Here is a 27,018-nt window from a genome sequence, read left to right on the forward strand (position 1 = left end):
GTGGCAAAAAAAAAAAAAGTTTTGTTTTGAACACTGAATAAACCTCCAGGTGTGTTCTGTAAAGAGGTTTCCTTAAATGTTTCACTTTAGCTTAAATTTGCGTTAAAAAGTTCTTTAAACTCAGAGATGTTAAACTCATATGAAAGTCTCTCTGGACCCTCAAACATCTTCTCATAAATTAGTAATAATAATTCATTTAGGACCTCGGTGCTGATTCAGCTGTGATAAATACAGGACCCTGAACACAACACCACATTTAAGTCACATTATTGACGCACAAAGCTTTATTTAAATTGTACAGCAAATAAAAATACAAGCATTTTAAAACATTAAAATCCTTAATGAACTGTAAATAAAAGGTTGAGAGTTTGTTGGTGCATATCTTTGGTCTGCAACATAAAAGGAACTTGTCTTGGTCACCTCAGCCCTTTGAGCCGGGCTTGAGGGTGCTGAAGGGTTTGGAGTTCCGCAGCGAGCCGGAGATCTCCTGCAGGAAGCCCGCGATGTGCACGTCCTTCTCCGACTTCCTGCCGTCGAAGATGACCACCAGCGTGAAGTGCGGCTCGGGCCGCGTCAGGTAGTAGGTGCTCTGCACCTTGTCGTCGTAGAAGTGCACCACCTTGTCCAGGGCGTTGAGCTCCACGGCGCGATCGCCCATCATCATGATGACGTTGGGCCAGTGCGTGAGCGGCCGCTCGCCCGACGGCAGCGACACCACGGCGGGGAACTGCTCCACGCCCTTCGGCGCCTCCCGGTAGGAGTGCGGGTGGTGGTACCCGTGGCCCTGGAAGCTCTCCGAGCCGCGGTTGTCGAACACCAGCGACACGTTGCTGGCGTCGTGCTTGCGGACAAAGGAGCAGATCTTGCCGTGGTAGTCCGGCGCGGTGCGCGCGGTCAGCGCCCGCATGTCCGCCGGCGCCGCCTGTCGGCTCAGGGCTTCGTGGAAGTAGAAGCTGAACTTGGCGAGCAGCACCGCCTGGAAGCGCTGCAGCCACGCGTACAGGTGCGGCGGCTGCGCGGCCTTCTGGGACTGGCCGCCGAACAGGTGCTTGCGGGTCTCCTTCTGCCGCTGGAACAGCTGGCCCCAGGCGGTGAGCTTGGAGGTGGCGCCGTGCAGGCTGAGCAGAGCCGGCAGGAAGCGCCACTCGGACACCTGGGCCTGGCAGCGCAGCAGCTGGGTCACCACGTCCACCTCCGTCTGGAAGCCCTCCTCCACCCGGCCCAGGATCGGGTGGTGGAACCTGGAGGGAGCGAGGAAGAGGAAGAGGAGGAGGTCAGTGGGAACACAAACACTAAAGCTCCAGGTGTTAATAACAAACTTGGACCCACTTGGAGCTATATTTGTGCAGCACGGCCTCCAGCGTGGTCACCAGCTCCTCAGAGTTGATGCTCTTCTGGCCGCCCAGCGAGTGCATCTTCTCGTACAGGTCGGCCATCTCGGTGCGCGCCTGCGTGAAGTGGCAGAGCTGCTCCGACAGGTGAGACAGCAGGTCCTCCAGGTAGGAGGCGGAGCCTGGCTGGCTGTGACGGCCCGTCGTCATCACCTTCCTCAGCTCGTTGTACAGAGACGTGTAGATGGTTCGGATGGAGTCCTTACGGCTGAAGAAGCTCTGGCCTCCTGGAGGATGGCGGGATGAAAACAGTTTGTGCTACAGCGCCATCTGGTGTTGGAAACCTTTTAATACATATTACTATATATTTAATATTACCTATTTTCTGTCCGAGCTTTTTTACTTCCAGTATTTTAATATTTCTTATTTAGCAAAAGTACTTACCTTTTTCAGATGGAATAAATATTCCATGAAATATAATATAATATATCATATTTCTACACTGTGGTATTGCTACCTTTTTTACTTAAGTAAAAGTACTTATTAACATTAAGAAGTATAATAAAATATATAATAAATTGATTGATAAGTAATATAATATATAATTTAATAATATAATGTATATAAATATAATTTAATAATATAATGTATATAAATATATTTTAATATAATGTATATAAATATAATATATAATTTAATAATATAAAAATATAATATAAGTACAATATAATAATAAATATTATTTTACTTTTTTCAGACAGTATATTATTACCCATTTTCTGCCCCAGGAACGTCATGTGGTGGTACACCTTCTCCGCGGCGGCCAGGTGAGCCAGAGCCGCGAGCAGCGCCGTCCACGTGGCCCCGCCGCTCCTGCTGCCGTCCTTCTCCTTCTCCACGTAGTCCTTCGCTCGGTCGAAGGAGAACATGCCGAGCTGCGTGAAGAAGCTCTCCAGGGTGGCGCGCTCGCGAGGAACGGGCCGCAGCTCCTCCACGGCCTCCGATGACGTCATTGCGGAGCTTTACCTCCCGGGGCTAACGGCTAGCTGACGGCTATCACGTCTAGGTAAGAAAAGAGCATTACCAGCGCGGAAACACGCGTTTTACCGACAGCGTTGACAGTATGTATAGAAACGCATGTCTCTTCGTAATTAAGCGGGAACAATCCCTTCAATATGTACTTAAAACGACAACGTTTGATAAGAAACTGCCCGTGTCCAAGCTAACCGGCTAACTGCCCGGCGCCATGTTGGAAACAGAGGATGTAAATACTACGGCGAGCTAAGAGTACCAAAATAAATGAGTTTCGATTAAAATTTGATAATCCGTTATTTATCCCACAGCGGGGAAATATGTAGAATACCAGCAGCAGAGTGGATAGTCCAAACTAACAAGAGACAAAAGTATTAAAAACAAGATTAAAAACAACTATAAAAAATAAGTAATTAAACAGAAAAGGTATATAATATTAATATAATATGACAAATAGGTCAAAAACGAGTTTAATATAGCAATATTATGTTCTAATGTGTGTGTAGAGAAGTGAAACTACATCTGTATGTGTGCACTGAGATTTATAAATGTGTTCACAAAGCTGTAAATATGAATAAGAATATATGCATCAGATATATGCACTAAACAACTGAATGTGCATTTATTAATGAATGAACACTCATATGAATCTCAAGTACAAATACTGGCTCATGCCAGCTAGGCTCTTACGCACACACAGAAAAGATGGTCCACTTTCGACAGGGAGCTCTGGGCCACAGTATGGGCCGTGCGTGAATTTAAACACTATGTGGGCCTCTCTGCATTCACCATCATCTCGGATCATCGCATGCTGCTGGGGCTCAGAAAAATGGGCATTGACAACGATCCTACAGGACGAAGGGGCCGGTGGGTTTTGGAGCTCGACCCATTCAACTGGACCATTATTCACAAAGATGGTTCACGCCACTAAAACGCGGATGCCTTGTCTCGCCGGCCTGTGTCTCCGGACGCCAGAGAAAGGCGGGCTCGCTGTCGGATGTGTGTGCCGCAGGATCGGTGGTCGAATCAGAGCTGCCAGGGGATGAGGAGGCGCTCATGGAACGGCGGCCGGCATATTCTCTCTGCCACAGTGACTCTGCATGGTGGCCCAGCTGCTGCACACTTTTCTGCAGAGCGAGTTTGGGAGAAGGCCAGACAGACCTACCTATTGGCCCTTAATGTTGAGAGACATTAGACAATGGTGTGAGCGGTGCAGAGCCTGCCAAACCCGCAGGGCCCCAGTTCCCAGGCAGACGGCTCCCATGGGAGGGTCCCAGGCTGCAGATATCCTCGAGCTGCCTGTAACTTCACAGGAGGGAACAGATCGATATTAGTGGTGGATGGCTATTTCACCACATGTGTTAACCTGTGTGCGCTGCCCAATCAGACCGCTGACACAGTGGCTCGCTGCCTGTTTGATGACTATGTGCTCGTGCATGGGTGCCTCATTTAGACTCCCGACACTTTCGTGTGAGTGGAGTAATCTAGTTCTTGTTTTTTTAGAATTCACTGATTGTTTGTTTCTCCGCACTGATGGAGCCATGAAAACCCCAATCAGTTGTTTAATTGTTACATTTTTTTTCTATCATCAAAGCAATAAATACAAACATTTTGGGCCTTTAAGTCACAGTTTAACTACTATTAGTGGCAACTAGTGGCAACCAATCACTGTACTGTACGTGTGTTTCTCACTCCATATCGTCTTCTGTGTCCTTTGAGAATAAATGCACTCACTTCATCTGAATATGGTTTCACGCATTGATCAATTTTGAGCTATTTAGCTTCCATAACACGTCGTCTCTCTGATTAGTGGAAAGAAAACACCTAAAATACACATTTAGGTGTTTATTTTACTACTTTCTCTGTTTGCGTCTGTAAATTTCTCTTAAGTTCACCAAAAGTTACCATCAGATAATGCTGCATTTGCATATTTAAACATAACATTTAAGTAAACTTGTAGTACAAAAAATAATAGTCTTAATGTCAGTAATCACCTGGTAAAGTGTCATGTTGATATCTATTTTTTTTTACCCTATTCACCTGTAGTGTCTTTAAAATGTCTGTAATTTAAAAAAAATTATAAAATGAATTGGAAATTTAATGAATAACTAACTTTAATATTTTTTTATAATACTTTGTGACCAATTAAATCTTAAAGTTGTACATGTATTTTTTTTTTTTTCATCAACAAACCGATTTCCTAAAAAAACAAACATGGAAACGCTTGAATTTCTGACTTCCTGGTTTCGGCTTACGTTGCCCTTACGTGCCTGTGACGTCGTCTTCAACCCGGAAGTGAGTGTGGGGAAGGTGAAGCGATGACGATAAACAAACATGGCTCGTAGTTTACTCTGCAGAGCTGTCGGTGTGTTTCAGCTCAGCGGGACTTTAACGCCGCTGACCGGGACTCGTTTCTACTCTGCGACTGAACCGGAGCCGCTGACGGTGAGACAGCAGAACAACGGAATAAGGTGCAGCAACGAAATGTCTCCGTCTCCTTCGGAACGGCCCATACTCTGTGGTAGATGTACTATATTTAAGGAGAGAATACAGATTTTAACAACAAAAGCGTGTATAAGTGGTTCATACAGTACTTTTTTGCACATGTCACGGTCTTAAGAGAAATTCGGCATACATAATATTCCTGTTAAAAATGTATTTTTGTAATAAAAAGTCAATATTTGTACAGTTAAATCAACGTGTTTTTTCTCACGGTCTGGTGGTGCCACTAATAAATGATTCCGCATACTACAAAGCACTTTAATGTATAGAAATCTACTATTATTAATGCAATGGTGGAAAGTCATTAAGTATAGTTACTCAAGTACTGCATTGAAGTACAATTCTTTAGGTACTTTATGTTTCTTTACACATATTATTTATTCTCCATTCTGTCATATATGGACTTAATATTGCACTTTTTGGAGCCTTTATATTTTTCTAATATTACTTCAGATCTCTGTACTGCTATACCAGTTTAATAGAGAACATCTGTAGCAAACTGTAGGGCTCAAATACACAGAACACTACTGTAAAATGTTACTTTTTATTCTTTTGTTTCCAGGAGAATAATACTGAACAATCCCAAGAAGAGGAACGCTCTGTCTTTGTCCATGCTGGAGTCCCTCAGAGAAAACATCCTCACTGACGTCGACAGTGACCATCTCAGAGTTGTTATCATATCAGGTAGGGGTGCGTGTGTGTGTGTGTGTGTGTGTGTGTGTGTGTGTGTGTGTGTGTGTGTGTGTGTGTGTGTGTGTGTGTGTGTGTGTGTGTGTGTGTGTGTGTGTGTGTGTTCTCAGCCAGAGGTCCAGTGTTTTCCTCTGGACACGACCTGAAGGAGCTGATGTCTGCTCAGGGCGTCAGCTCTTCTTCTTCTTCTTCTTCTTCTTCTTCTTCTTCTTCCGCCTTCTTCTTCTTCCTCCTCCTCCTCTTCTCCTTCTTCCTCCTCTTCTTCTTCTTCTTCCTCCTTCTCTTCTTCTTTCTCTTCTTTCTCTTCCTCCTCTTCCTCCTCTCATGTCGCTGCATCAATAATTATAATTAAAGCCTAAATCTCAGCCTAATAGTGTGACATGATGACCATTTTTTTCACTTAATTTCTGTTTTTATTTGAATGATTATTATATAATATTTTATCTATTTGAGTTGATGAACAAACAGTTTATACTCACTCACTCACTCACACACACACACACACACACACACACACACACACACACACACACACACACACACATAAATAACTGTGTGACTCTTGTGCTTCAGGTGATGACTCTGATACAAGACATACCGGTTCCGGTGATCGCCATGGTGGACGGCGTCGCCACGGCAGCCGGTTGCCAGCTCGTCGCCGTCGCGACGGAAAAGTCCACTTTCGCCACCCCGGGGGTCAACGTGGGCCTCTTCTGCTCGACGCCGGCGGTGGCCATCGGCAGAGCGGTGCCGCGGAAGGTAAGAGCTGAACTTCAGGAGGAAGACACTCGAAGACTTTGGGTGTATTTTAATTAATCAAATATATTCAATCATGAATACTTGTGTTTTTAGTTGTAATAGAACTCTTACTCGATGATAGTACTTGTTACATACAATATATGTGTACATACATGTTAAATCCCATCAGCTGGTGTTTTGTGTTGAGAAGAGTTTAACAAAACGTCCAGCAGGTGGTGGTATACACTCAAATGGAAATTAAGGAGCTTTTATTGCACAATTTGGAGTTGTTGAAGCGTGATATCTTATTGTGAAGGACAGAACTACGTCCCGGAGGTGTTGACAGCATTGATGGTAATTTTGGCGACCCTGTAACAAGGGAATATCCCCGAAAAACCAGCAGCACCCAGTGTTATAGAGGATAGAAGTTAGGCCGGACTAAGACAATAGCGTCCTTTTACCAACTCTGGTAGCATGAAGCTCTTATTAATAAACACCTTTGTTTTCCTCTTCTTTTTTTTTACCAGGTTGCGATGGAGATGCTGCTCACGGGAGCTCCCATCTCAGCCCGTGATGCTCTGCTGCACGGGCTGATCAGTAGAGTTGTGCCAGAGGAGCGACTGGAGGAGGAGACGTTAGCCATCGCCCAGCGGGTGTGTCAGGCTAGCCGGCCCGTGGTGGCGCTCGGCAAGGCCACTTTCCAGAGGTGAGAGTTTTACAGATCTCAGATGGAATTTAACTTTCATTATTTATTTATTTTAATTTAAAGTCCTGGGACACTTGAGACGGTTCAATGGGATTCCTGACAACCTGTTTTTAATATATTTCCCTCCACATGTTCTGCTCTCCTTTTTCTTTTGTTTCCATTCAAAAGACAAATGGCTCAAGGCCGAGACGCGGCGTACGCCACCGCCTCCAAGGTGATGGTTGACAACCTGGCTCTGAGAGACGGACAGGAGGGGATCCGGGCATTCATCGAGAAACGCAAGCCGGTGTGGAGCAATAAAGCAGAGAAAGCTCACGACTGACGGACTGCTGACTTCATCACAGGAGATAGAGATTATCCTGACTGGTACATGTGGTGTGGAATAATTAGCACCAGTCCCAAGTCAATTCATGGGCTACTTTTAAAATATAGCTGAGTGATTTACGAGATCACAATGGTTGAACCGTTGACTTCCTCCTTTTCACTGAGACTAAAGTAGCTGAACCTTTCTGTGCCTTGACAGCTGCCGATGAGACGGACTCCAGATGTTTGATGACTTAACGGACTCACAAAGCTAAAGAATGCTGCTCTCTGTATTTGTAGAATTGTAAATGCAATAAATAGTGTGACACGTTGGTGTTAGTTATTTTTTAGGTCAGTTTTGAATGAATTTTCCATCTATATGTTTTTCCTGAAAATGTTTAAATAATAATGGTATAATAATTATTATTATTATTATAAAGTGTTACATGTTTGAAGACCTAAGGAGTTTGGTTACTTTATGAAATTTCAAATTTGGAAAGTACTTTTTTAGAAGTCAGCCGTGATGCTGAGATATGAAACGGAGTGAGACCTCTTCGTTTCCTGTTTTTCCTTTGCGCATGCGTAGATCATGAAGTCAGCTGCTGTCGTCGCTGATGCTCCGCCCCAGAGGAAGTGTTTCGCGGTAAAATCAAGCGCTGACACACAGAGACCCAGCAGCAGGTAAAACAACAAACTTTACTTCTTACACGGTTCATTTCTTTTAATATGAGACACTCATTGTGTTGTTAGTTAACCATCCGCCATGTTTAATACGACATTTAGGGTTTAGCATCAGTGTTAGCTCAATTACTAAGTAGCTAACAAGCTAGCTAGCTAACGCATCGAGTGGAAGGAAAAACTTCTGTTCTCCGTTGTGATTGGTGGGGTTTTTTCCACATCGTCCAATCGGATGAGTTGAAAGGCTGTGGCGACAACATGGAGAACAAAAATCTGTTTGAATGAAACAAATGTAATTATAGAAGAGCTTTTTATTTTTTTAAAGTGACACTTCACCAGCAGAGGACTGATTCAAATAAATAAATATTCATAAAATAATTCTATAAAAAGCATTATGCTTTCTTTACCATCCATCAGTTTATATAGTAAATACAAATGTTAATGTTTATTTTAAATGTTTAAAACTGTGTATGTGTGTGTGTGTGTGTGTGTGTGTGTGTGTGTGTGTGTAAATAAAATGAGAATACTACAAACTAATTAATTAATAATAATATAAAAAATTAAAACAAATACAATAAATTATAACAAAAAATAAATAAGTGGAAAATTGGAAGAAAAACAGAAAATAATACATTAAAATTTCAAATTAAGGCCAAGATGTAATAAAAAATATCAATATATAATAAAATATCAGCATTTAAAAAAGTAATATTTAAAAATAAAATGATTAACAAAAATAAAATCAAAACGAGAATTAAGTAAGATACAATTGACATTAAATGTATTTAAATAAAAATGTTTATTTTTTAATAAACAACATGCCTGACTTCCTGTTGTCTCTCTTGTTCTGCACATGCTCAGTAGAGCCATGCCGTCCAACGTGGAGATCAAAGCCAAAGTGAGCGACCCAACGCTGTTCGCCAAGAAGGCCTCCGAGCTCAGCCAATCAGAGGGCATGATCATCAGACAGCACGACAGGTTCTTCAACTGCAGCCAAGGACGACTGAAGCTGAGAGACTTCATGGTACATTCACCGTGTGTGCGTGCGTGCGTGCGTGTGTGTGAGCGTGAGAGAGAGAGAGAGAGAAAGAGAAAGAGAAAGCGCGCGCGAGAGAGAGAGAGAGAGAGAGAAAGCGCGCGCGAGAGAGAGAGAGAGGGAGAGAGAGAGACCCAGAGCCACTGTGAAAATAAATACAATGAGAAGACTTACAAACCCCAAAACATAAGAAATTAATAATATAAAAAATAAAAACAATAACTAACAAATAAATAAGATTAAAATTAAAAAAGTAATATTAAAAAAAAAAAATGATTAAACAAAAAATAAAGATTAAAACAAATAAATCAATAAAAACAATGTGATTTAAGTAAGATACAATTGACTTTAAATAAAGATTGCATTGGATACGAATTCATTAGAAAAGTATTATAGCGTAAAAAAAACCAAATTAATAAATAAACATGAAAAATAGAATGAACAATTACATCAGAAATACAAAATAATAATATATTTAAAAAGACAATAATATTGCCTGAAGACACCACATCCTGTACCGGGGTGTAAAACTGACTCACTGGTTGTTTGTTTGTTAGAACGAGTCGGGTCAGCTGATCTTCTACGAGCGTCCCGACACCGATGGACCCAAACTGTCCCGTTACTCCATCAGTCCGACCAGCGACCCGCCGAGTCTCCGGGTAAAACACCAAACAACCCGAGTGTGTTTCTGCAGCCACACACTGCCGTTTATTAATGTGTGTGTGTGTGTGTGTGTGTGTGTGTGTGTGTGTGTGTGTGTGTGTGTGTGTGTGTGTGTGTGTGTGTGTGTGTGCGCGCGCGCGCGCTCGCGCTCAGACCGTGCTGTCAGATGCCCTCGGGGTTAAAGGTGAGGTGCGGAAGGAGCGACGGCTGTTTCTGATTGGTCAGACCAGAGTTCACCTGGACGCGGTGGAGGGACTTGGAAACTACATGGAGCTGGAGGTCAACACACACACACACACACACACACAGTTTTTTGTTGCTAGTATTGAAATGATTAATTGATACGTGAAATAGTTTTTTGGTTTCAGCCTCATAGATGTGAGGATTTGCTGCTTTTCTTTACTTTTGTTATTTTTATGCATTTAATATTCTTTATTTTTTATTTTGTATGTATCCAGACCGCCGTGAACGGTTTGTTTGTTTGTTTGTTTGTTTGTTTAGGTGGTGATGCGTCCCGAGCAGACTGTTGAAGACGGACAGCAGGTCGGTCTAAATGTTAAAACTCTACCAACCTTACATTAAACATTTAAAAGTACACAAGTGTCGGTAAACTTCACTTTTGTGTCGTCGTTTTTTACCGGCACAAAAGCGTCAACGTTCACGCTGTAAATAGTTTGATCTGTTCTGTTGAAGGTGGCCGAGGGTCTGATGGAGAAGCTGGGCGTCTCAAAAGAGAGTCTGGTGACGGGAGCGTACATGGACCTGATACTGAAGGGACACAAAGACACGTAGACTACATGGACCTGATACTGAAGGGACACAAAGACACGTAGAGTACATGGACCCGATACTGAAGGGACACAAAGACACGTAGACTACATGGACCTGATACTGAAGGGACACAAAGACACGTAGACTACATGGACCCGATACTGAAGGGACACAAAGACACGTAGAGTACATGGACCCGATACTGAAGGGACACAAAGACACGTAGAGTACATGGACCTGATACTGAAGGGACACAAAGACACGTAGACTACATGGACCTGATACTGAAGGGACACAAAGACACGTAGACTACATGGACCTGATACTGAAGGGACACAAAGACACGTAGACCTGATACTGAAGGGACACAAAGACACGTAGAGTGCATGGACCTGATACTGAAGGGACACAAAGACACGTAGAGTGCATGGACCTGATACTGAAGGGACACAAAGACACGTAGACCTGATACTGAAGGGACACAAAGACACGTAGAGTGCATGGACCTGATACTGACGGGACACAAAGACACGTAGACCTGATACTGAAGGGACACAAAGACACGTAGACTACATGGACCTGATACTGAAAGGACACAAAGACACATAAAACAACTCCTGGAGAGGAGAGGACGATGAGGACTAAACTCTTCAGTATTGTCAAACAGTAGTTTTAGTACAGTACTCAGAATACTCTGTAGTAGTTTCACTGTGATCAGGATCTGATTTGTTAACTTTTGTATTTGGTTCTCGAGCTTCTTTTCTAAATAAAGGAAGTGAAACGGAACAGGTTTGTGTGTGAATGGATTCAAACGGAACAAAGTCAGTTCAACAAAAAGATTCATTTAAACTGAAAATGACATTTATGCAAATAGTTTCCCCAAAAGACCGACAACAAACACCTTTGTGTTCTCCAGAGTTTGCTCATCCGGCAAAGCTCTTGACATCCAACTAGTTTACCCAATAACAACATTATAGCGTTATATTATTATATTTAATATTTATATTATATTTCTGGTCTGCAGCCGCCTCCGTCGGTTAGTTAGTTTGTGACATTGGTGAATCTGAACTAACCCTGACCGACATCACACAATAAAACAAACAAATGAACAGATGGAGGTGGTAGTAGAACAGCGACTCCTGTTTAAAATTGCTGTTTCTGTCAATGGAGTCCGGTGGCTTTGAAGAGAGAACAGATTACAGCTTCAGTTCCTGTTAGATGTCAAAGTAAAGCGTTGAAACTACTCTAAATATAGCGTACTCTTAAAGTAATGACAGTTCTTTTAGGTGTGTAAAATACGTCCACAGCAGTACGTTGCTTTGCTCCTGTGCTGGTCCTCCTACAACCACATTTCATAAAATGTAAACTGTCCCTTTAAAGAGAAATAAGCTTTAAGGTTTAAGACTATGATAAGCTACCAAACATCCCAGTGTCGTGCAGTTCCTCAGTTGGCCACCAGACAACTCATCTCAAAGAGCTTTTTTTCTTTTTTTTACAACCACTTTGGAATTAAAACATGGCAGTAAAGGGTAAAAAAAAAAAAAAGACCAGTCAGGATAGCCCACCGGTTACTGTTGTAGGAGGGAATGTGGCCCGCACTCACGGCCACACTCTTGTTGTTGTTGGCTAACATCGTTCGTAAAGAAGAAGGGAGAGAAGGAAGATTAATGAGGAGACAGAGCAGGATTAGAAACACACACTGTTATTAATATTATTATTATTATTATTATTATTATAGTTAATACAGCTGAAGGACGGCAGGAAGCATCGCCATGTAAACGCCATAACACAGAAAGACGGCCGTTTGAACATATTTCATTAAAAACCAACAACCAATGTTTTCTCAAATATTTTAGAATTATTCCTTATTTTTTCTTTAATTAATAGATAGATAGATAATTGCGGAGTTTATAAAATCCAGAAAAGTGGTGAAAGCTAAAACTAAAGCTAAAACCCCCAAAAAGATTCAGTTTACAATCATGCAATACTGAAAAATCTGTTCCGTCTTAAATAAAAAAAGATACTATGACCTATACTATGCTATACTATGACTGTTTTTCACTTTTTTCGACAGGCTATAATATGACTTGTCGACAGGCTATACTATGACTGTTTTTTGAGTTTTTTCGACATGCCATACTATGACTGTTTTCCACTTTTTTCGACAGGCTATACTATGACTGTTTTAAACAGGCTATACTATGACTGTTTTCGACATAATATACTATGACTGTTTTCGACATAATATACTATGACTGTTTTCGACATAATATACTATGACTGTTTTCGACATAATATACTATGACTGTTTTCGACATAATATACTATTACTGTTTTTTGACATGCTATACTATGACCGTTTTTCACATTTTTCGACAGGCTATACTATGACTGTTTTCAACATAATATACTATGACTGTTTTTTGACTTTTTTCGATATGCTATACTATGACCATTTTTCACTTTTTTCTACATGCTATACTATGACTGTTTTTCACTTTTTTCGACATGCTATACTATGACCGTTTTTCACTTTTTTCGACAGGTTATACTATGACTGTTTTCAACAGGCTATACTATGACTGTTTTCGACATAATATACTATGACCGTTTTTCACTTTTTTCGACATCCTATACTATCACTGTTTTCAACATAATATACTATGACTGTTTTTTGACTTTTTTCGACATGCTATACTATGACCGTTTTTCACTTTTTTCGACATCCTATACTATGACTGTTTTCAACAGGCTATACTATGACTGTTTTCGACATAATATACTATGACTGTTTTTTGACTGTTTTCGACATGCTATACTATGACCGTTTTTCACTTTTTTCGACATCCTATACTATGACTGTTTTCAACAGGCTATACTATGACTGTTTTCGACATAATATACTATGACTGTTTTTTGACTGTTTTCGACATGCTATACTATGACCGTTTTTCACTTTTTTCGACATCCTATACTATCACTGTTTTCAACATAATATACTATGACTGTTTTCGACATAATATACTATGACTGTTTTTTGACTTTTTTCGACATGCTATACTATGACCGTTTCTCACTTTTTTGGACATGCTATACTATGACCGTTTTTCACTTTTTTCGACATCCTATACTATCACTGTTTTCAACAGGCTATACTATGACTGTTGTCGACATAATATACTATGACTGTTTTTTGACTTTTTTCGACATGCTATACTATGACTGTTTTTCAATTTTTTTGACATGCTATACTATGACCGTTTTTCACTTTTTTCGACATCCTATACTATCACTGTTTTCAACATAATATACTATGACTGTTTTCGACATAATATACTATGACTGTTTTTCACTTTTTTCGACATGCTATACTATGACCGTTTCTCACTTTTTTCGACATGCTATACTATGACCGTTTTTCACTTTTTTCGACATCCTATACTATCACTGTTTTCAACAGGCTATACTATGACTGTTGTCGACATAATATACTATGACTGTTTTTTGACTTTTTTCGACATGCTATACTATGACTGTTTTTCAATTTTTTTGACATGCTATACTATGACCGTTTTTCACTTTTTTCGACATCCTATACTATCACTGTTTTCAACATAATATACTATGACTGTTTTCGACATAATATACTATGACCGTTTTTCACTTTTTTCGACAGGCTATACTATGACTGTGTTCAACAGGCTATACTATGACTGTTTTCGACATAATATACTATGACTGTTTTTTGACTTTTTTCAACATGCTATACTATGACTTTCTCTGACTTTTTGTAGACACAATATAATATGATTTCTTATCCCTTAGATTGGATTGGAGAGAGCTCCAACAGAAGGAACAGCAGTGAGGGCTCTGGCTCGGTGCGTCTCCATGACATGACTCAGGATGGACTCTACATTTCTCCGTTCTTGGCTGAGATAGACAGCGTAGCGCTGCAACATGTATTGGTTCAAATAATAGCATTTACTTCACTGAATATTGTCATTGTTCAGTATTAATGTATGTATTGTAATTTGTTATTGAATAAAAAGCAATTCCAAAAAGTCGTGGTGTTTAATGCATGCAAGAAAAAATAAACGTAATATCAGAATCCAATATTTTGATCCATTCCTTTTTGTTCTGACAATATACTATGAGAATTTCACACTTATTTTTACATACTTGCAATACTTTAACTTTTTCTTTCAATTTTTTCGACATGCTGTACTATGACCGTTTTTCACTTTTTTCGACAGGCTATACCGTGACTGTTTTCAACAGGCTGTACTATGACTGTTTTCAACATAATATACTATGACTGTTTTTTGACTTTTTTCGACATGCTATACTATGACCGTTTTTCACTTTTTTCGACAGGCTATACCGTGACTGTTTTCAACAGGCTATACTATGACTGTTTTCGACATAATATACTATGACCGTTTTTCACTTTTTTCGACATCCTATACTATCACTGTTTTCAACATAATATACTATGACTGTTTTCGACATAATATATTATGAGTGTTTTTTGACTTTTTTCGACATGCTATACTATGACTGTTTTTCACTTTTTTCGACATCCTATACTATGACCGTTTTTCACTTTTTTCGACAGGCTATACCGTGACTGTTTTCAAAAGGTTATACTATGACTGCTTTCAACATAATATACTATAACTGTTTTTTGACTTTTTTTGACATGCTATACTATGATCGTTTTTCACTTTTTTCGACAGGCTATACTATGACTGTTTTCAACAGGCTATACTATGACTGTTTTCAACATAATATACTATGACTGTTTTTTGACTTTTTTCGACATGCTATACTGTGACCGTTTTTCAATTTTTTCGACAGGCTATACTATGACTGTTTTCAACAGGCTATACTATGACTGTTTTCGACATAATATACTATGACTGTTTTTTGACTTTTTTCGACATGCTATACTATGACCGTTTTTCAATTTTTTGGACATGCTATACTATGACCGTTTTTCACTTTTTTCGACAGGCTATACTATGACTGTGTTCAACAGGCTATACTATGACTGTTTTCAACATAATATACTATGACTGTATTTTGACTTTTTTCGACATGCTATACTATGACCGTTTTTCACTTTTTTCGACATCCTATACTATTACTGTTTTTCACTTTTTTCGACAGGCTATACTATGACTGTTTTCAACAGGCTATACTATGACTGTTTTCGACATAATATACTATGACTGTTTTTTGACTTTTTTCGACATGCTATACTATGACCGTTTTTCACTTTTTTCGACAGGCTATACTATGACTGTGTTCAACAGGCTATACTATGACTGTTTTCAACATAATATACTATGACTGTATTTTGACTTTTTTCGACATGCTATACTATGACCGTTTTTCACTTTTTTCGACATCCTATACTATTACTGTTTTTCACTTTTTTCGACAGGCTATACTATGACTGTTTTCAACAGGCTATACTATGACTGTTTTCGACATAATATACTATGACTGTTTTTTGACTTTTTTCGACATGCTATACTATGACCGTTTTTCACTTTTTTCGACATCCTATACTATGACTGTTTTCAACAGGCTATACTATGACTGTTGTCGTCATAATATACTATGACTGTTTTTTGACTTTTTTCGACATGCTATACTATGACCGTTTTTCAATTTTTTGGACATGCTATACTATGACCGTTTTTCACTTTTTTCGACAGGCTATACTATGACTGTGTTCAACAGGCTATACTATGACTGTTTTCAACATAATATACTATGACTGTATTTTGACTTTTTTCGACATGCTATACTATGACCGTTTTTCACTTTTTTCGACATCCTATACTATGACTGTTTTTCACTTTTTTCGACAGGCTATACTATGACTGTTTTCAACAGGCTATACTATGACTGTTTTCGACATAATATACTATGACTGTTTTTTGACTTTTTTCGACATGCTATACTATGACCGTTTTTCACTTTTTTCGACATCCTATACTATGACTGTTTTCAACAGGCTATACTATGACTGTTGTCGTCATAATATACTATGACTGTTTTTTGACTTTTTTCGACATGCTATACTATGACCGTTTTTCAATTTTTTCGACATGCTATACTATGACCGTTTTTCAATTTTTTCGACATCCTATACTATGACTGTTTTCAACAGGCTATACTATGACTGTTTTCAACATAATATACTATGACTGTTTTTTGACTTTTTTCAACATGCTATACTATGACTTTCTCTGACTTTTTGTAGACACAATATAATATGATTTCTTATCCCTTAGATTGGATTGGAGAGAGCTCCAACAGAAGGAACAGCAGTGAGGGCTCTGGCTCGGTGCGTCTCCATGACATGACTCAGGATGGACTCTACATTTCTCCGTTCTTGGCTGAGATAGACAGCGTAGCGCTGCAACATGTATTGGTTCAAATAATAGCATTTATTTCACTGAATATTGTCATTGTTCAGTATTAATGTATGTATTGTAATTTGTTATTGAATAGAAAGCAATTCCAAAAAGTCGTGGTGTTTAATGCATGCAAGAAAAAATAAACGTAATATCAGAATCCAATATTTTGATCCATTCCTTTTTGTTCTGACAATATACTATGAGAATTTCACACTTATTTTTACATACTTGCAATACTTTAACTTTTTCTTTCAATTTTTTCGACATGCTGTACTATGACCGTTTTTCACTTTTTTCGACAGGCTATACCGTGACTGTTTTCAACAGGCTGTACTATGACTGTTTTCAACATAATATACTATGACTGTTTTTTGACTTTTTTCGACATGCTATACTATGACCGTTTTTCACTTTTTCGACATCGTATACTACGACTGTTTTCAACAGGCTATACACTATGACTGTTTTTTGACTTTTTCGACATGCTATACTATGACCGTTTTTCACTTTTTTCGACATGCTATACTATGACCGTTTTTCACTTTTTTCGACAGGCTATACCGTGACTGTTTTCAACAGGCTATACTATGACTGTTTTCGACATAATATACTATGACCGTTTTTCACTTTTTTCGACATCCTATACTATCACTGTTTTCAACATAATATACTATGACTGTTTTCGACATAATATATTATGAGTGTTTTTTGACTTTTTTCGACATGCTATACTATGACTGTTTTTCACTTTTTTCGACATCCTATACTATGACCGTTTTTCACTTTTTTCGACAGGCTATACCGTGACTGTTTTCAAAAGGTTATACTATGACTGCTTTCAACATAATATACTATAACTGTTTTTTGACTTTTTTCGACATGCTATACTATGACCGTTTCTCACTTTTTTCGACATGCTATACTATGACCGTTTTTCACTTTTTTCGACAGGCTATACTATGACTGTTTTCAACAGGCTATACTATGACTGTTTTCAACATAATATACTATGACTGTTTTTTGACTTTTTTCGACATGCTATACTATGACTGTTTTTTGACTTTTTTCGATATGCTATACTATGACCGTTTTTCACTTTTTTCGACAGGCTATACCGTGACTGTTTTCAACAGGCTATACTATGACTGTTTTCGACATAATATACTATGACTGTTTTTTGACTTTTTTCGACATGCTATACTATGACCGTTTTTTTATTTTTTCGACATGCTATACTATGACCGTTTTTCACTTTTTTCGACATCCTATAATATGACTGTTTTCAACAGGCTATACTATGACTGTTGTCGACATAATATACTATGACTGTTTTTTTACTTTTTTCGACATGCTATACTATGACTGTTTTTCAATTTTTTCGACATCCTATACTATCACTGTTTTCAACATAATATACTATGACTTTTTTCGACATAATATACTATGACTGTTTTTCACTTTTTTCGACATGCTATACTATGACCGTTTTTCACTTTTTCGACAGGCTATACTATGACTGTTTTCAACATAATATATTATGACTTTTTTGACTTTTTTCGACATGCGATACTATGACCGTTTTTCACTTTTTTCGACATCCTATACTATGACTGTTTTCAACAGGCTATACTATGACTGTTTTCGACATAATATACTATGAGTGTTTTTTGACTGTTTTCAACAGGCTATACTATGACCGTTTTTCACTTTTTTCGACAGGCTATACTATTACCGTTTTTTACTTTTTTCGACAGGCTATACTATGACTGTTTTCAACAGGCTATACTATGACTGTTTTCGACAGGCTATACTATTACTGTTTTTTACTTTTTTCGACATGCGATACTATGACCGTTTTTTACTTTTTTCGACGTCCTATACTATGACTGTTTTCAACAGGCTATACTATGACTGTTTTCGACATAATATACTATGACTGTTTTTTGACTTTTTTCGACATGCTATACTATGACCGTTTTTCACTTTTTTCGACAGGCTATACCGTGACTGTTTTCAACAAGCTATACTATGACTGTTTTCAACATAATATACTATGAGTGTTTTTTGACTTTTTTCGACATGCTATACTATGACCGTTTTTCAATTTTTTCGACAGGCTATACCGTGACTGTTTTCAACAGGCTATACTATGACTGTCTTCAACATAATATACTATGACTGTTTTTTGACTTTTTTCGACATGCTATACTATGACCGTTTCTCACTTTTTTCGACAGGCTATACTATGACCGTTTTTTATTTTTTTCGACAGGCTATACTATGACTGTTTTCAACAGGCTATACTATGACTGTTTTCGACATAATATACTATGACTGTTTTTTGACTTTTTTCGACATGCTATACTATGACCGTTTTTAATTTTTTTCGACATGCTATACTATGACTTTCTCTGACTTTTTGTAGACACAATATAATATGATTTCTTATCCCTTAGGTTGGATTGGAGAGAGCTCCAACAGAAGGAACAGCAGTGAGGGCTCTGGCTCGGTGCGTCTCCATGACATGACTCAGGATGGACTCTACATTTCTCCGTTCTTGGCTGAGATAGACAGCGTAGCGCTGCAACATGTATTGGTTCAAATAATAGCATTTACTTCACTGAATATTGTCATTGTTCAGTATTAGTGTATGTATTGTAATTTGTTATTGAATAAAAAGCAATTCCAAAAAGTCGTGGTGTTTAATGCATGCAAGAAAAAATAAACGTAATATCAGAATTCAATATTTTGATCCATTCCTTTTTGTTCTGACAATATACTATCAGATTTTCACACTTATTTTTACATACTTGCAATACTTTAACTTTTTCTTTCAATTTTTTCGACATGCTATATTATGACTGTTTTTCACTTTTTTCGACAGGCTATACCGTGACTGTTTTCAACAGGCTGTACTATGACTGTTTTCAACATAATATACTATGACTGTTTTTTGACTTTTTTCGACATGCTATACTATGACCGTTTTTCAATTTTTTCGACATGCTATACTATGACCATTTTTCACTTTTTTCGACAGGCTATACCGTGACTGTTTTCAACAGGCTATACTATGACTGTTTTCAACATAATATACTATGACTGTTTTTTTACTTTTTTCGATATGACAGTTTTTCACTTTTTTCGACATGCTATACTATGACCGTTTTTCAATTTTTTGGACATGCTATACTATGACCGTTTTTCACTTTTTTCGACATCCTATACTATCACTGTTTTCAACATAATATACTATGACTGTTTTCGACATAATATATTATGAGTGTTTTTTGACTTTTTTCGACATGCTATACTATGACCGTTTTTCACTTTTTTCGACATCCTATACTATGACCGTTTTTCACTTTTTTCGACAGGCTATACCGTGACTGTTTTCAACAGGCTGTACTATGACTGTTTTCGACATAATATACTATGACTGTTTTTTGACTTTTTTCGACATGCTATACTATGACTGTTTTTTGACTTTTTTCGATATGCTATACTATGACCGTTTTTCACTTTTTTCGACATCCTATACTATGACTGTTTTCAACAGGCTATACTATGACTGTTTTCGACATAATATACTATGACTGTTTTTTGACTTTTTTCGACATGCTATACTATGACCGTTTCTCACTTTTTTCGACATGCTATACTATGACCGTTTTTCACTTTTTTCGACATCCTATACGATAACTGTTTTCAACAGGCTATACTATGACTGTTGTCGTCATAATATACTATGACTGTTTTTTGACTTTTTTCGACAGGCTATACTATGACTGTTTTCAACAGGCTATACTATGACTGTTTTCAACAGGCTATACTATGACTGTTTTCGACATAATATACTATGACTGTTTTTTGACTTTTTTCGACATGCTATACTATGACCGTTTCTCACTTTTTTCGACAGGCTATACTATGACCGTTTTTTATTTTTTTCGACAGGCTATACTATGACTGTTTTCAACAGGCTATACTATGACTGTTTTCGACATAATATACTATGACTGTTTTTTGACTTTTTTCGACATGCTATACTATGACCGTTTTTATTTTTTTTCGACATGCTATACTATGACTTTCTCTGACTTTTTGTAGACACAATATAATATGATTTCTTATCCCTTAGGTTGGATTGGAGAGAGCTCCAACAGAAGGAACAGCAGTGAGGGCTCTGGCTCGGTGCGTCTCCATGACATGACTCAGGATGGACTCTACATTTCTCCGTTCTTGGCTGAGATAGACAGCGTAGCGCTGCAACATGTATTGGTTCAAATAATAGCATTTACTTCACTGAATATTGTCATTGTTCAGTATTAGTGTATGTATTGTAATTTGTTATTGAATAAAAAGCAATTCCAAAAAGTCGTGGTGTTTAATGCATGCAAGAAAAAATAAACGTAATATCAGAATTCAATATTTTGATCCATTCCTTTTTGTTCTGACAATATACTATCAGATTTTCACACTTATTTTTACATACTTGCAATACTTTAACTTTTTCTTTCAATTTTTTCGACATGCTATATTATGACTGTTTTTCACTTTTTTCGACAGGCTATAACGTGACTGTTTTCAACAGGCTGTACTATGACTGTTTTCAACATAATATACTATGACTGTTTTTTGACTTTTTTCGACATGCTATACTATGACCGTTTTTCACTTTTTTCGACATCGTATACTACGACTGTTTTCAACAGGCTATACACTATGACTGTTTTTTGACTTTTTTCGACATGCTATACTATGACCGTTTTTCACTTTTTTCGACATGCTATACTATGACCGTTTTTCACTTTTTTCGACAGGCTATACCGTGACTGTTTTCAACAGGCTATACTATGACTGTTTTCGACATAATATACTATGACCGTTTTTCACTTTTTTCGACATCCTATACTATCACTGTTTTCAACATAATATACTATGACTGTTTTCGACATAATATATTATGACTGTTTTTTGACTTTTTTCGACATGCTATACTATGACCGTTTTTCACTTTTTTCGACATCGTATACTACGACTGTTTTCAACAGGCTATACACTATGACTGTTTTTTGACTTTTTTCGACATGCTATACTATGACCGTTTTTCACTTTTTTCGACATGCTATACTATGACCGTTTTTCACTTTTTTCGACAGGCTATACCGTGACTGTTTTCAACAGGCTATACTATGACTGTTTTCGACATAATATACTATGACCGTTTCTCACTTTTTTCGACATGCTATACTATGACCGTTTTTCACTTTTTTCGACATCCTATACGATAACTGTTTTCAACAGGCTATACTATGACTGTTGTCGTCATAATATACTATGACTGTTTTTTGACTTTTTTCGACAGGCTATACTATGACTGTTTTCAACAGGCTATACTATGACTGTTTTCAACATAATATACTATGACTGTTTTTTGACTTTTTTCGACATGCTATACTATGACCGTTTTTCAATTTTTTCGACATGCTATACTATGACCGTTTTTCACTTTTTTCGACAGGCTATACTATGACTGTTTTCAACAGGCTATACTATGACTGTTTTCAACATAATATACTATGACTGTTTTTTGACTTTTTTCGAAATGCTATACTATGACCGTTTTTCAATTTTTTCGACAGGCTATACTATGACTGTTTTCAACAGGCTATACTATGACTGTTTTCGACATAATATACTATGACTGTTTTTTGACTTTTTTGGACATGCTATACTATGACCGTTTTTCACTTTTTTCGACAGGCTATACTATGACTGTGTTCAACAGGCTATACTATGACTGTTTTCAACATAATATACTATGACTGTATTTTGACTTTTTTCGACATGCTATACTATGACCGTTTTTCACTTTTTTCGACATCCTATACTATAACCGTTTTTCACTTTTTTCGACATCCTATACTATGACTGTTTTCAACAGGCTATACTATGACTGTTGTCGTCATAATATACTATGACCGTTTTTCAATTTTTTCGACATGCTATACTGTGACCGTTTTTCACTTTTTTCGACAGGCTATACTATGACTGTTTTCAACAGGCTATACTATGACTGTTTTCAACATAATATACTATGACTGTTTTTTGACTTTTTTCGACATACTATACTATGACCTTTTTTCAATTTTTTCGACATGCTATACTATGACCGTTTTTCAATTTTTTCGACATCCTATACTATGACCGTTTTTCACTTTTTTCGACAGGCTATACTATGACTGTTTTCAACAGGCTATACTATGACTGTTTTCAACAGGCTATACTATGACTGTTTTTCACTTTTTTCGACATGCTATACTATGACCGTTTTTCACTTTTTTCGACATGCTATACTATGACCGTTTTTCACTTTTTTCGACAGGCTATACCGTGACTGTTTTCAACAGGCTATACTATGACTGTTTTCGACATAATATACTATGACCGTTTCTCACTTTTTTCGACATGCTATACTATGACCGTTTTTCACTTTTTTCGACATCCTATACGATAACTGTTTTCAACAGGCTATACTATGACTGTTGTCGTCATAATATACTATGACTGTTTTTTGACTTTTTTCGACAGGCTATACTATGACTGTTTTCAACAGGCTATACTATGACTGTTTTCAACATAATATACTATGACTGTTTTTTGACTTTTTTCGACATGCTATACTATGACCGTTTTTCAATTTTTTCGACATGCTATACTATGACCGTTTTTCACTTTTTTCGACAGGCTATACTATGACTGTTTTCAACAGGCTATACTATGACTGTTTTCAACATAATATACTATGACTGTTTTTTGACTTTTTTCGAAATGCTATACTATGACCGTTTTTCAATTTTTTCGACAGGCTATACTATGACTGTTTTCAACAGGCTATACTATGACTGTTTTCGACATAATATACTATGACTGTTTTTTGACTTTTTTGGACATGCTATACTATGACCGTTTTTCAATTTTTTGGACATGCTATACTATGACCGTTTTTCACTTTTTTCGACAGGCTATACTATGACTGTGTTCAACAGGCTATACTATGACTGTTTTCAACATAATATACTATGACTGTATTTTGACTTTTTTCGACATGCTATACTATGACCGTTTTTCACTTTTTTCGACATCCTATACTATGACTGTTTTCAACAGGCTATACTATGACTGTTGTCGTCATAATATACTATGACCGTTTTTCAATTTTTTCGACATGCTATACTGTGACCGTTTTTCACTTTTTTCGACAGGCTATACTATGACTGTTTTCAACAGGCTATACTATGACTGTTTTCAACATAATATACTATGACTGTTTTTTGACTTTTTTCGACATACTATACTATGACCTTTTTTCAATTTTTTCGACATGCTATACTATGACCGTTTTTCAATTTTTTCGACATCCTATACTATGACCGTTTTTCACTTTTTTCGACAGGCTATACTATGACTGTTTTCAACAGGCTATACTATGACTGTTTTCAACAGGCTATACTATGACTGTTTTTTGACTTTTTTCGACATGCTATACTATGATCGTTTTTCACTTTTTTCGACATCCTATACTATGACTGTTTTCAACAGGCTATACTATGACTGTTTTCGACATAATATACTATGACCGTTTTTTACTTTTTTTGACATGCTATACTATGACCGTTTTTCACTTTTTTCGACAGGCTATACCGTGACTGTTTTCAACAGGCTATACTATGACTGTTTTCAACATAATATACTATGACCGTTTTTCACTTTTTTCGACATTCTATACTATGACCGTTTTTCACTTTTTTCGACATCCTATACCATCACTGTTTTCAACATAATATACTATGACTGTTTTCGACATAATATACTATGAGTGTTTTTTGACTTTTTTCGACATGCTATACTATGACCGTTTTTCAATTTTTTCGACATGCTATACTATGACCGTTTTTCACTTTTTTCGACAGGCTATACTATGACTGTGTTCAACAGGCTATACTATGACTGTTTTCGACATAATATACTATGACTGTTTTTTGACTTTTTTCGATATGCTATACTATGTCCGTTTTTCACTTTTTTGGACATGCTATACTATGACTGTTTTCAACAGGCTATACTATGACTGTTTTCGACATAAAATACTATGAGTGTTTTTTGACTTTTTTCGACATGCTATACTATGACCGTTTTTCACTTTTTTCGACATGCTATACTACGACCGTTTTTCACTTTTTTCGACATCCTATACTATCACTGTTTTCAACATAATATACTATGACTGTTTTCAACATAATATACTATGAGTGTTTTTTGACTTTTTTCGACATGCTATACTTTGACCGTTTTTCACTTTTTTTGACAGGCTATACTATGACTGTTTTCGACAGGCTATACTATGACTGTTTTCGACATAATATACTATGACCGTTTTTTACTTTTTTCGACATGCTACACTATGACCGTTTTTCACTTTTTTTGACAGGCTATACTATGACTGTTTTCGACATATTATACTATGACCGTTTTTTACTTTTTTCGACATGCTATACTATGACCGTTTTTCACTTTTTTCGACATGCTATACTATGACCGTTTTTCACTTTTTTCGACAAGCTATACTATGACTGTTTCAAACAGGCTATACTATGACTGTTTTCGACAGGCTATACTATGACTGTTTTCGACATAATATACTATGACCGTTTTTCACTTTTTTCGACATGCTATACTATGACGGATTTTCACTTTTTTCGACAGGCTATACTATGACTGTTTTCGACATAATATACTCACTTTTTTTTACTTTTTTCGACATGCTATACTATGACCGTTTTTCACTTTTTTCGACATGCTATACTATGACCGTTTTTCACTTTTTTGAAAAGGCTATACTATGACTGTTTTCGACAGGCTATACTATGACTGTTTTCGACATAATATACTATGACTTTTTTGACTTTTTTTCGACATGCTATACTATGACCGTTTTCACTTTTTTACGACATGCTATACTATGACCGTTTTTCATTTTTTTCGACAAGCTATACTATGACTGTTTTCGACATAATATACTATTACTGTTTTTTGACTGTTTTCGACATAATATACTATCACTGTTTTTTGACTTTTTTCGACATGCTATACTATGACCGTTTTTTCACTTTTTTCGACAGGCTATACTATGACTGTTTTCGACATAATATACTATGACTGTTTTTTGACTTTTTTCGACATGCTATACAATGACATTTTTTTTTACTTTTTTCAACATGCTATACTATGACTGTTTTCGACATGCTATACTATGACTTTTTCTATTTTCTTTTTTACAAACTATGAGTGTTTTAGTTATCATTCCTTGAATATTTTTTTCAGATATTGCTTGGGTCCTTTGTTGCGTTTCTATTTTTCTTGCCTAGAGAATTGTAATTGAGCTTAATATCCATCAGAAGTTAGTCAATATTTGGTTTTCAATTGGTCCTTTTAAGTGTATAATTATTATATAATACTATATTTATATAATTATTGGCGTCACACTGAATGTCAAAACCTCGTCTTAAGAATAACATTTTACATTTGATGTTATTTTTTAACTTGGTATGCACTGTATGTAGTTCTGATATACAATTTATATAACTCTAATTCTGAATTAGAGTTATATAAATTGTATATCAGAACCACATAGTCTTAACAATAGCTCCCTTTTAATACAACAAACTGGCATCATATTGATCTTTGTCACACGTTTTATTTTTGTTTCATTTATTATTCATGAAAAGAAATAGTAAAACTGTGGTTCTGAACAGAATCTTTTTGAACACAAGTTTGTGTGTGTGTGTGTGTGTGTGTTTGTGTGTGCTTTCAGAATCAGAGTCAGACTTCTAAATTAGATTATTACTCATGCATAAATGTCAAAGCAGGATGTTACTGTAGCAGTTGGTTGAGGTAGAACAAATTATTTTATTAACTGATGATTATTTTCATTATGGATGAATCTGCTGATTAATTTATTCATCGTTTGGTTCGTAAAAGTTCATGAAATAGTGAGAGATGCCACAAAGACAAAAGAAGATATTTGAATGCTTAACTTTGAGCTTTATAAACTTCTCAAATGTGTTTTTCAAT

The 27,018-nt window shown here is 37.0% G+C and overlaps 3 protein-coding genes across 5 annotated transcripts; 2 read left to right on the top strand and 1 right to left on the bottom strand.

Moving 5' to 3' along the window:
• Nucleotides 1–272: 272 nt before the first annotated feature.
• Nucleotides 273–2,578, bottom strand: kics2 (KICSTOR subunit 2). Its single transcript, XM_068702561.1, has 3 exons — nucleotides 2,104–2,578; nucleotides 1,330–1,618; nucleotides 273–1,241 (listed from the first exon to the last, which is right to left on the bottom strand). Exons 1-3 carry the CDS (start codon nucleotides 2,342–2,344, stop codon nucleotides 422–424), a joined length of 1,350 nt encoding a protein of 449 aa, XP_068558662.1. The 5' UTR covers nucleotides 2,345–2,578; the 3' UTR covers nucleotides 273–421.
• A 2,053-nt stretch (nucleotides 2,579–4,631) lies between these two features.
• On the top strand, nucleotides 4,632–7,634 carry echdc3 (enoyl CoA hydratase domain containing 3). The gene is made up of 6 exons (XM_068702562.1): nucleotides 4,632–4,834; nucleotides 5,428–5,549; nucleotides 5,666–5,723; nucleotides 6,080–6,314; nucleotides 6,821–6,999; nucleotides 7,168–7,634. Exons 1-6 carry the CDS (start codon nucleotides 4,698–4,700, stop codon nucleotides 7,319–7,321), a joined length of 885 nt encoding a protein of 294 aa, XP_068558663.1. The 5' UTR covers nucleotides 4,632–4,697; the 3' UTR covers nucleotides 7,322–7,634.
• Nucleotides 7,635–7,876: 242 nt separating this feature from the next.
• Nucleotides 7,877–14,523, top strand: LOC137866581 (adenylate cyclase CyaB-like). Of its 3 annotated transcripts, none has more exons than XM_068702582.1 (6): nucleotides 7,877–7,983; nucleotides 8,842–9,004; nucleotides 9,574–9,675; nucleotides 9,833–9,958; nucleotides 10,181–10,222; nucleotides 14,276–14,523. In XM_068702582.1, exons 1-6 carry the CDS (start codon nucleotides 7,892–7,894, stop codon nucleotides 14,345–14,347), a joined length of 597 nt encoding a protein of 198 aa, XP_068558683.1. In that variant the 5' UTR covers nucleotides 7,877–7,891; the 3' UTR covers nucleotides 14,348–14,523. The 3 variants fall into 3 exon arrangements, with proteins under 3 accessions (XP_068558683.1, XP_068558681.1, XP_068558682.1); XM_068702580.1 differs by lacking the exon at nucleotides 14,276–14,523 and adding an exon at nucleotides 10,373–11,236; XM_068702581.1 differs by lacking the exon at nucleotides 14,276–14,523 and adding an exon at nucleotides 10,373–11,236 and having other exon boundaries at nucleotides 8,845–9,004.
• The last annotated feature ends 12,495 nt before the right edge of the window (nucleotides 14,524–27,018 follow it).

Source organism: Cebidichthys violaceus, unplaced genomic scaffold (genome assembly GCF_023349555.1).
Source record: "Cebidichthys violaceus isolate CVI_PGR_0920_01 unplaced genomic scaffold, fCebVio1.0.p SCAF_86, whole genome shotgun sequence".
Lineage (NCBI taxonomy): Eukaryota > Metazoa > Chordata > Actinopteri > Perciformes > Stichaeidae > Cebidichthys > Cebidichthys violaceus.

Coding starts and splice junctions, on each gene's coding strand:
- kics2 (XM_068702561.1), bottom strand. CDS start 2,344: ATGACGTCATCGGAGGCCGTGGAGGAGCTGCGGCCCGTTCCTCGCGAG. Junction 1,619..2,103: donor GTTCCTGGGGCAGAAAATGG/GTAATAATATAC, acceptor GCCATCCTCCAG/GAGGCCAGAGCTTCTTCAGC. Junction 1,242..1,329: donor CTGCACAAATATAGCTCCAA/GTGGGTCCAAGT, acceptor CGCTCCCTCCAG/GTTCCACCACCCGATCCTGG.
- echdc3 (XM_068702562.1), top strand. CDS start 4,698: ATGGCTCGTAGTTTACTCTGCAGAGCTGTCGGTGTGTTTCAGCTCAGC. Junction 4,835..5,427: donor CAGCAGAACAACGGAATAAG/GTGCAGCAACGA, acceptor TTTTGTTTCCAG/GAGAATAATACTGAACAATC. Junction 7,000..7,167: donor GGCAAGGCCACTTTCCAGAG/GTGAGAGTTTTA, acceptor TCCATTCAAAAG/ACAAATGGCTCAAGGCCGAG.
- LOC137866581 (XM_068702580.1), top strand. CDS start 7,892: ATGAAGTCAGCTGCTGTCGTCGCTGATGCTCCGCCCCAGAGGAAGTGT. Junction 9,676..9,832: donor GCGACCCGCCGAGTCTCCGG/GTAAAACACCAA, acceptor GCTCGCGCTCAG/ACCGTGCTGTCAGATGCCCT. Junction 10,223..10,372: donor CTGTTGAAGACGGACAGCAG/GTCGGTCTAAAT, acceptor GTTCTGTTGAAG/GTGGCCGAGGGTCTGATGGA.